General features: G+C 42.4%; 1 protein-coding gene across 1 annotated transcript; it reads left to right on the top strand.

Annotated features, from left to right (window-relative positions):
- The first annotated feature begins 382 nt into the window (after nt 1-382).
- LOC133795600 (uncharacterized) lies at nt 383-847 on the top strand. The gene has a single exon (XM_062233054.1). The coding sequence runs from the start codon at nt 383-385 to the stop codon at nt 845-847; it is 465 nt and encodes a 154-aa protein (XP_062089038.1).
- Nucleotides 848-11,638: the final 10,791 nt, after the last annotated feature.

Genomic DNA, 11,638 nt, shown 5'->3' with positions numbered 1-11,638 from the left:
CAGTAAGAATCACAATGGTTGGTTTTGTTACTCAAAATAGAACCCTATACCATATATCTAGTTTACTCAACCTAATTAGGAGGATATAAATCTTGGTTGCTTTCATGGTCACAATCTTATATATTTTATATTGGCTTGGCTGGTTTGCCATTTATCTTACTTTTGCAATTAGGATGTTAAAACAACATACCTTTGTTGGTTTCAGAAAAGGAGTAATCTCGTAGAGAATTTAGAGATTATTATGTCATGGAAGAAATTGATTCAGAACCTATTCACCAGTCTTTTAAATGATACCCTGAATGAGTGGAGAGCTACTTTTCCTTGAACTTCTTATCTCCTTCACAAGAAACTTTAATTTCTTTTTTGATACCAGGTGTAAAAGATGGCTACTGTGAGTATGGCAACAATGAAACTTGCAACGATTTCTTCATTTAAAACCACACCACATAGTAAACCCTTTGCCTTAACTCAGAATAGATGTTCTCTGGGTTCTGTAAGGAGAACGTCTAAAGCATTTGGACTCAAATCTTCCTCCTTCAGAGTATCTGCAATGGCAGTCTACAAAATCAAATTGATTGGAGAAGATGGAAATGAGTGTGAGTTTGAGGCCCCCGATGATGCTTACATCCTCGAGTCAGGTGAAGAAGCGGGTTTGGATTTGCCATACTCGTGCAGGGCTGGTTCTTGTTCGACCTGTGCAGGGAAACTCATTTCAGGATCAGTGGACCAGTCGGAACAATCATTCCTCGATGACGACCAAATCAATAATGGGTACATTCTGACCTGTGTCTCAAAGCCAAGTTCAGACTGCGTGATTGAAACACACAAGGAATCTGATCTCTACTAGGGAATGTGATACGCGTAGTGGACCTTGTTCAGATGAATAAGTAATGGACGTATGTGGCTTGCCAACTAAGTTGCAAGCCAAGTGAGATGGTGTTAGCTGTGATGTCCATGTACACCAGATTTATGCATTGAGTTTTATTTTTTATTTAACTGAAATGATCGAGTAATTTTCTGGTTACATGTATCGAGCATGACTCGAAAACATTCACATTACATTTGGTTCTTGAATTTGATGTTGATCTCCCTAATATTAATTCTCTGTTTGTGTTCTAATATTTATACTTAGTTTTAAGTAAGATTGCATATGGTCAGTTGGCTGAAATGAAAGAGCTGAAGAAAGGATGTGCTTGAAATCTTTGACATTTGGAAAGTAATTTATAACTATGTTCACAACTAGTTTTCAGGGATAGGACAACTAAAATGCCTTCCCAAATAAGATAACTATAATCATTACTAATAATATCATGTCATGTCAATTATTAGAGCATTTCTAACGAAGTACTAAAAATGTGATGCATTGTTAGAACATCTCCAATAGATGGTGTATATTTTGTGCTAAATTTTGTTTAAAATATGTATCAAGTATTTGACCAACATTTTGTATTTGTACTCTAAATTACATGATGCAAACTAGCTAAAAAAAGTCAAAACAATTATTAATGCTTATTGAAAATATACAAAATAATTATTTTTTTTTATTAAAATATAAATTAAAAACCTTTTTCAATTAATAAATTGTATTAATGCGTGGCAAAAGAGTAATTAAAAATTGTGATATTTATTGTGGGCCAAATTTGACCTAACTTTTATTTTGTGCCAAATTTAACACAACTTTTTGCATGTGCCAAATTTGGTACAACTTTTAGCATATGCCAAATTTGGCACACATTTTAGACTATCACTGGAATTTCATTTTATGAAGATGGCCTAAAAAATGGCAATACACCACTTTTATAGCAGGAGTCTTATCAACTAGTGCACCCCCACTAGCTGCATTGATTATACTCCTATCTAGTGATTGTAATCATTCATAAAAGTACTAAATTAAGAGTTGTTCACTTATCTGATGATGAGGGCAATTAGCACACAACCGCTTGAATCTCTCACAATATTCATACAATGACTCCCTTGTATATTGCCTTATACCGCAGTTCTCTTTCTTGATGCTTCCAATTTTAGATGCTGGAAAATATCGTTCCAAGAACATAGTCTTCATACCATTCCAGGTTTCAACAGTACCAGGTGGAAGATAGTACAACCACTCTTTAACTGCATCATTCAGGGAGAAAGGAAAAGCTCACAGCTTAATTTGTTCTTCAGTCACTGCAGCAGGTTTCATACTAGAACAGACAATATGAAACTCCTTCAAATGTTTATTCGAGTCCTCACCAACCAACCCATGGAAAGAGGGCAATAAGTGAATGAGGCCCCACTTCACATCAAAGTTGACATACAAAGGTGGATAGTGGATGGAAAGTGGTTGTTGGTCAAGATCTGGTGCTGCCAACTCTTTCAACGTCCTTTGTTGGGCCATTGTTTTATAGGATCGAACTTATTCGTTAGAATCAATTTCGTTATCAGACGGTAATGGCTCTTTAACAGAATCTACACGTTGATAATGACGCTGAAAGAATGGATTATCAGTGATAATTCTGGGAGAGTGTGACGCTGACGATGCCTCAAGATAATCTTTGATTTTTTATAGTCGATCTTGTGTATCATCTTCACCAGACATATACACCTGACAATCCCAAGGTAAAAAATAATTAGTTGCAAACAAATAAATTTGAATAATAAAGTGAATAACAACAGTCTCTGACAACGACGCCAAAATTTTGATGCGTGTCGTATGCCGTATCAAATTTACCAAATATTTTCTTTTCAGTATCACAAATTATATCAATATAATGGTAAATACGAGTTGAACCCACGAGGACTACATTCAAATTATTATTCAAGAATTAACAACAAAAATTAAATGAGGGATTTTTTTTTTCCTCAATTTGAAATTTAAATAACATAAACATAAACACAATAATAAGTTGATATTATTATTTAAAAAAAGAGTTAAGAGTCATTCTCCACCCTCCACAATCATTCAAGACCAACAATAATAAACATTATTCTAATTTCCCAATTAAATTATTAACCTTATATATAACGCTGAAGCAGTCAATTATCCAAATCTCTCAATTACAATAAATCAAGCGAAACGCTCAATAATTAAATCTTTATACCAAGCAATAGATTCATGAAACAGGTAATCTATTTAACCTATGAATAACATTAATTTCCATGGAGATAGATTAATCTAAGCAACAAATCACTTTAGCATATAATTCGTTTAACCTATATTCTAAACTTCATCATAATCAATAATACTTATGACAATACTATCAATTACAAATTATCACATACACTTAGAACCCTAAACTATTAGGTGAATAGTAATTCTAAGATGATAGTAGAACAATGAAACATCCTAATTAGTTGGTCATATAACAAGATATCACATAATTCATAGCATTAATCATAGAAGAATAGAATCAATTTAATATTGGAGAAATCAATAAATAACATTCATTATTGAAAATCAAGATTTCATGTCTTGGGTTTTGAAATAACCCTTAACCTAAAAGAATATTACTACATAATCACAAACATAACCAATAACATAATCATAATTGAAATTAAAGAGTTTTGAAGAGAAGAAGAAAAAACTAGTTTGATGTAGGAAATATTGTTGTTCTCTCTTCTCCTCTGTTCTTCTCATCTCTAGAATTCGCAATTAAAACTACTCAAAACATTAGCCCTAAACCCCTATTAATTATCTTTAAAATAACATAAAAATCGCAAATCGCAAATTTACGATGTCTGGCTGCAACCTGGAAAAATGGTTGCCGCGACCAGAGTACCTGATGCTTGAGAAAAATTGCCTTGAGTCGCGACCTGGAAAAGTAGTGGCCGCGGCCAGTGTACGCATTCCATTAAAAATTCGGATTTAGGCCACTACCTGAAGAAGTACTCGTTGCGACCAAAACCTGTTGTTTCCAAAATCCTAATTCCTTGTAATTAGGTTGCGACCACCACTTCTTTAAGCCGCAACCAACACTCCAAATTTCACTTCACTTGATTTTGTAAGCCGCTACTTAAGCTTCATTCATCGCAACATCACTATATGTGCTTAGAGACTTCAAAACACTTTAGAATTACATCTCAACTTCATCTTGCAACTCCTTTTTGTAACCTATAGATTTCTTAAATCATAATTGCATCAATTATATCAGTGTTATCAACAAAAACTACAACTTAGTTTAAATATAAAAAACTTACAAAATGAAGCTAAAATATCTCAAAACACAAAATTAGCATCATCCAACTACGAAAGAGGTTGCCAAAAAATATATAAAAGAATGAATTTATCACCAACCTTTATTTAAGGAGCTGTTTGGTATGAGGAGTTCACAACTTTCATATTACTGAGAAAGTTTTATAATCTGATTGTATAGATACTTATATCACTGTGTTTGGTTGTGTACTAAAATCTTATTTATGATTCCTGTGAATATCACTTTCTGTCTTTGGTTGTATATAGGAATCTGTCAAATTTTTATATTATCATAAAATTATATATAATAATATATGTTATCAAAATAATAAATAATATAATTATAAATAACAAATGGCATTTTAAAAAATTACCAAATATTTCCTTATATTATAATTTATAAACAATTTTACTCATGAAATATTTTTTTTAACATAATATAGCTATTAAATACTAGAATCAAGTATTGTACGCCCTGATTTTCCCACGGGCTGATTAGCGAGCTGAGCTGCGGCCTAATCATGATTATCTCGTGGGTATCCCCGAAACCGGAGCTGCCGTCGTAAGATCATACCTCCTTAGCTCGAGGTAGCCTAAGGGTTCGCCTCTGGTATCTTAAAGACAGAGTCCGGGCTCTGAAGGCCGAAGGTCGAGTCAAGCATCCAGCCCGTAGTACGAGCTAGAGTTGAAGGATGACCCTTTATAAAGTCAGCCACGCAAGGTAAACGTGCATATATCAGACATCACGTGTTTGATATATCCCTGACTTCTCGGACACGCAGCAGGAACGTGCGTATTCAGACACCCACGGCTGGGTTGGGCCGTGCGGCCCATTATCTCCTTACCTACTGATTTGACCACACTTATGTGTCAGGTTTAGGAATTAATCATGAATGTCACAGAGTTGACTTGATAGGTAATAAGGTCACGGGATGAACTTCTTACCAACTCCCAGGTGTCTTCTCCTATAAATATGGAGACCTTGGGAGTTAATAGGTTGTTGGATGATCTCTTGTAAGAAATATCCTGTAATCGTATACCCAGAATATAGAAATAATATTGACTAGTGGAGTAAAATGATTTTAACCTTTGAACCACTCAAAAAACGTGTCTTGAGTCACCATTTCATTTCCTAAGATCATATATCTGTTTCGGTTCAACCCAAGCACTAATCCATTTCTCTTCTTTTCTTAATTTCCTGTTGGCGAAGAACCGCGTCAACAGTTTGGTGCTTTCATTGAGAGCAAGTTCGGTTAGTGCTGTCGCAAACATCCGACTATGGTGACTACTCGATCCAGGCACGGTAACGAGACAGAACAACATGATGGGCAGGAGGCTCATCATACTGCCGTCCCTGGTGAACAAATTCCTGAAGCCCAGCAGCGGCCAGGAAAGCAGCTGGCGGACCAAGATGACACTGGAAGTTCAGCGCCCCAGCCACCTAATCCAAACCCTTGTTATTACACTGCGGTGGAGATGGAGAATGCTCAGCTGAGGATCCAGCTAGCAATAGCTAACCAGCAGATCAAGGATGTGCTGGCCCGACTACCCCCTCTCACAACCGACACTAACGTCGGAGAGAGGCAAGGCGAGGCTCCTAAGTCTCGCTGGGGTAACCGGTCCCGGCATAGCCGCTCGGACAGACTTCCGACAGCCAACTCCATCCCTTCATTACTTACCCACCTGGTTTCCGTATGCCGCACCTGTCCAAGTTCAATGGAGACGGAGACCCGTCGGATCACCTAGGGATGTTTAACACCCTAATGATGGCCCACAACATTGGCCCCGAGCTGAGGTGTCTAATCTTTCCTTCCACACTGACTGGACCTGCCAGGCAGTGGTTCAAGCAAGGTAAAAGACAGTCAATCAGCTCCTGGAAGACTTTCTCGGCAGATTTCAAAAGGGCATTCTGAGCCTCCCAGGCTGCCCGCGTTCAGGCCGACTCTCTGGCTAACGTGAGGCAGCAGCCTGGCGAAACTCTGAAGGCTTACCTGAGCAGATTTGCGAACGTTGCTGCTTGGGCCAGAGATGCGGATGATAGCTCCAAGCTCATGGCCATGAGAACAGGAATCCTCGTCAGAGGAGATCTTTGGAAAGATATACAAAGAAAGGGAGTCAGCTCGGTTAATGAGTTCCTCAACAGGGCCCAGGAATGGATCAACTTGGAGGAAGCGGAAGCCTCAGCTGCAGGAACCAGCCAGGTCCCTGATCAGCCCGCTGGAGTGGGGATGAAGGTCGTGGCAGTGACCCAAAACGTCACACAAAACAACCAGCTCAGTGGAGGTAAAAGAAAGGGTAATGGTGAAGGCAGCCAGCACGACCAAAAGAAGAATAAGTCCGTGGACAAGTTCAAGCTCGTCTACGCGACTTATACAGAGCTCGCCCAGTCTAGGGAAAGTATCTTCCTAGCTAACTCTACTCGCCTCCCCTGGAAGAGGCCCGAGCTGTTGAAGAACCAAAAGGGGAAGAGAGACACCTCCAAGTTTTGCCGTTTTCACAACGATGTTGACCACAACACCGACGATTGTAGGCATTTAAAAGATGAGATCGAGACTCTCATCCGGGCCGGTCCTTTGGATCAGTATGCGCGGAACAGGGTTCCAGCAGGTCGACCTGCTCCAGAAGTCCCGGCTAGTCAGCCCGGGTCCCGGATAAATCAGGACGTCCCTCCTCCCTTGGTTGGAGGAGAGATATCCACCATATCTGGAGGTCCACATGTGGCTGGCACGAGCAGGGGTGCCCAGAAGAGGTACGTGAACGAACTTAAGGCACACAATGGAGAAGAGTTCGTTCTGGAGCAGCGCCTGCCAAAGCAGCAGCGATTGGAGAAGCAACCGATCATTTTTACAGAAGATGATACGGGTCGTGTCCAGTTCCCACACAATGACCCCCTGGTCGTGGCAGTTCAGCTCGCCAATCGGAGGGTTAGGAGGGTACTGATCGACAATGGGAGTTCGGTGAACCTCCTATTCCGGTCCACTTTAGAAAAGATGGGTTTGACTGTCGCCGAGCTGAAGGCAACCTCCATGATGCTGTATGGTTTCTCGGGAGAAGGATCGGCAGCCATAGGGACGATCGAGCTGGTGATCACCCTGGGAGAAGGACCTCAAACAATCTCGAAGCTCCTCGAGTTCATGGTCATTGACTGCTCTGCTGCGTACAACGCAATTTTAGGACGACCTACGCTCATAGCTTTTGAAGCCCTCACTTCCATCCGCCACCTCGCGATGAAATTCCCTACATCCACGGGAATATGCACTGTCCATGGTGATCAGCTCGCTGCCAGGGAATGCTACAACATTTCCATGAAGGGAAAATCTAAACCCGGGCAGCTGGCAATGGCCATCCAAGGTGGTGAAGAGGAATCTCAGGAACCCTTAGCTGATCCTGAGATTGAAAAACCTCAAAGCGCCGAAGGGGAAAATGTCGTCTTAAGTGAGGATATTGACCCCCGAATAGGCGAGGACAGATCCAAGCTCCAGGCTATTAAGGAGCTCGAGGAAGTGAATATTGATCCGCAAAATCCATCACGGATAGTCAAGCTCGGGAAAAACCTCTGCATCAAGAGGAAGGCAGAGCTGATCAGATTTCTGCAGGATAACCTGGATGTGTTTGCGTGGTCCCATGAGGACATGGTGGGAATCAGCCCGAGTGTCATAATGCATACACTTCATCTGGATAAAAGCATTCCCGCCAAGTCCCAGAAGCAGAGACGCCTAGGAACAACCCGGGCTGAAGCCTTGGAGGAAGAGGTAGCCCGGCTAAAAAAATGTGGCTTTATCCGTGAAGCCAAGTTCCCAGTATGGGTCACCAACCCCGTGCTGGTCCCGAAGCCCAACGGAAAGTGGCGGACTTGCATCGACTTCTCCGACCTGAATAAAGCCTGCCCCAAGGATTGCTTTCCATTGCCAAGGATTGACCAGTTGGTGGATGCCACGGCGGGGCACGAGCTCATGTCCTTCATGGACGCGTACTCAGGTTACAATCAGATCGCCATGAATCCGACGGACCAGGAACACACCAGTTTCATGACCCCGACTAACGTTTATTGTTATAAGGTCATGCCCTTTGGTCTGAAAAATGTTGGGGCTACGTATCAAAGGTTAGTGAATAGAATGTTCGCAGACCAGATCGGAAAAAACATGGAAGTGTACGTCGATGACATGCTAGTCAAGTTAAAGACTGTCGATAACCATGTTTCCGACCTGGAAGAATGTTTTAAGATACTGCGGGAGTATGGCATGAGGCTTAATCCACAGAAGTGCACTTTTGGTGTCGCGTCAGGGAAATTCCTGGGGTTCATTGTAAATACCCGAGGAATCGAGGCAAACCCCAACAAGATCAGATCACTACTCGAGCTTCCCTCGCCCAGGTCGCGAAAAGATGTCCAAGGTCTCACAGGAAGAGTGGCGGCCCTCAATCGGTTTATTTCCAAGTCCACCGATAAGTGTTTGCCATTCTACAACCTGCTCCGAGGAAAAAAGAAGTTCGAATGGACAGAAGAGTGCGAAAGGGCATTCCTCGACCTGAAGGCACATCTGGCCGAGCCGCCCGTACTATCCAAACCAAAAGCAGGAAAATCTCTTTTTCTCTACCTGGCTGTCACTGAGGATGCAGCTAGTGCCGTGTTGGTCCGGGAAGAGGACCAGATTCAGAGACCAGTCTACTACATCAGCAAGAGACTTCTCGGAGCTGAGTCCCAGTACCCGTTGATGGAGAAATTGACATTCTGCCTAGTCATGGCCTTGAGGAAGCTCAGGCCGTACTTCCAGTCCCACTCCATACATGTCATGACCGATCAGCCTTTAAGGCAGGTTTTGCAAAAACCTGAAGCATCGAGAGGCTTGTTAAAGTGGGCAGTCAAACTCAGCCAGTTCGAGATTCTGTACACTCCGCGAACTGCTATAAAGTGTCAGGCCCTGGCCGATTTTGTGGCCAAGTGCACAGGTTTCCAGGAGGATCCAGCAGGGGACTCACCCCAAGCCACCTCGCCCCAGGCGTCGTGGAGGATCTTTGTGGATGGTTCATCCAACAAGAACGGCTCCGGAGCTGGAATCATTTTGATATCCCCCGAGGGACATAGATTCCATTCGGCACTAAGATTCGGATTCAAGGCCTCCAACAACGAGGCCGAATACGAAGCTTTACTGGCCGGCCTGAGGATAGCCCAGGAGCTGAAGGCGAGCTCCGTCCAGTGCTTCAGTGACTCCCAGCTCGTGGTAAACCAGGTTCTGGGCGAATATCAAGCACGGGGACCCAAGATGGCTGCCTATCTGGCAAAGGTAAAAGTTGAGCTGTCCGCATTTGAGCGAGGCTCGATCGAACAGATACCTCGGGAGCAGAACGCTAACGCGGACGCCCTTGCCAAGCTCGCCACCTCTGGGGAGACGGAGATCTTGGGGTTAGTACCAATAGAATTCTTGGAGAAACCAAGCATAGAAGAAGTTAGAACGGAGGTCGAGATGATCGATGCCAGACCGACCTGGATGACCCCCATCCTTGAATATCTCGTCGAGGGAAAGTTGCCTGAAGGACGTAATGATGCACGTCGAGTACTGTATCAGGCTTCGAGATATACGATGGTTGATGGAGTGTTATACCGGCGTGGGCATTCCCTACCTCTCCTGCGATGCGTTCTTCCAGGCGAAGCAAAGGCCATTTTGCAGGAAATGCACGAGGGTTTTTGCGGAGACCACACTGGGGGGCAGAGCCTGGCCTTAAAGGTCCTAAGGCAGGGATATTACTGGCCAAATTTGTCCAAAGACTCGATTTCATACGTGAAGAAATGCGACAAGTGCCAGCGATTCGCTGTAGTTGCCCGAGCTCCTCCAGCCGAGCTGAAGATGATCTCGTCCCCGTGGCCATTCGCTGTTTGGGGAATCGATTTGGTGGGCGCCCTCCCTACTGGAAAAGGCGGGGTCCGTTACGCCGTGGTAGCCGTCGACTACTTTACGAAGTGGGCTGAGGCAGAACCTCTGGCGACGATAACGTCCAAAAAAGTGCTTGACTTCGTAGTGAAAAGCATTGTTTGCCGATTCGGCCTGCCCAAGAAGATCGTTTCCGATAATGGCACTCAGTTCGACAGCGACCTGTTCACCAAATTTTGTGAAAGGTACGGAGTTGTGAAAAGTTTCTCCTCCGTGGCCTATCCTCAGGTTAATGGTCAGGTCGAAGCTGTCAACAAAACTCTAAAGGCGAGCCTCAAGAAGAGATTAGATGAGGCGAAGGGGGTCTGGCCAGAACAGCTCCCCCAGGTCCTATGGGCATACCGGACCTCGCATCGAACTCCTACGGGTCATACTCCTTTCTCCCTAACCTTTGGAAGTGAGGTAGTCCTTCCCGTGGAAATTAAGGTACTTTCGCATAGGGTCCAGTCTTATGACCAGGACCACAACCACGAGCTATTGTGAAATTCCCTTGACCTCGTTGATGAAAGGCGAGAAGATTCGCAACTCCAGCTCGCCCATTATCAACAAAAAATCACTCGCTATTTCAACTCCAAAGTCAAAAAGCGCACCTTTAGTGTTGGCGACCTGGTCCTGCGGAGAGTCTTCTTAGCCGGTAAAGATCCCAAAGATGGATTCTTGGGACCAAACTGGGAAGGACCATATCAAGTCATCGAGGTCATTAAGGAGGTAACTTATAAGTTAGCTTGACTTGATGGAGGGGCAGTCCCGCGGACTTGGAATGCCATCCATTTAAAAAAATATTATCAATGATTCACTTGTAAGGCCTGGAAGGCCATCTTTTATGTATTAAGCAATGAGAATCAACTTTTTGTTATATCTGTACATGTTTTCAAGTGTAATCTAAAGTAACCACGAAAGACCCTTTCCCAGTTACTTGGGGGGCATATGGTACCTGGATATAACCAGGTCGCCTTAATGACTTAGAAGTTGATTCATATCGATTGATCGTTGTTTTTCTTAAATAAATAAAAAAAAACGCGAGATATTGATAAGGATCAACGCGAACTAAGTCCTATCCTGAATTTAACCAGGTCGCCTCATAAAACTTAGAAGTTGACTTAAATCGATTGATTGTTGCTTTTCTTAAAAAGCACGAGATATGGATAAAAGTTAACACGAACTAATTTTTCAAATTAAGTTCCTGGATATAACCAGGTCATAAAACTTAGAAGTTGATTTAAATCTATTGATCGTTGTTCTTCTTAAAGAGCTCGAGATATGGATAAAAGTTAACACGAACTAAGTTTTCAAATTAAGTTCATGGATATAACCAGGTCATAAAACTTAGAAGTTGATTAAAATCTATTGATCGTTGTTCTTCTTAAAGAGCTCGAGATATGGATAAAAGTTAACACGGACTAAGTTTTCAAATTAAGTTCCTGGATATAACCAGGTCATAAAACTTAGAAGTTGATTTAAATCTATTGATCGTTGTTCTTCTTAAAGAGCCCGAGATATGGATAAAAGTTAATGTGAACTAAGTTTTTCAAAGATT

The sequence above is a fragment of the Humulus lupulus genome, chromosome 8, assembly GCF_963169125.1.
Source record: "Humulus lupulus chromosome 8, drHumLupu1.1, whole genome shotgun sequence".
In the NCBI taxonomy this organism is placed as follows: Eukaryota; Viridiplantae; Streptophyta; class Magnoliopsida; order Rosales; family Cannabaceae; genus Humulus; species Humulus lupulus.
Note: the sequence above shows the minus strand (reverse complement) of the source record. Positions and strands in the feature narration are given on the sequence as shown.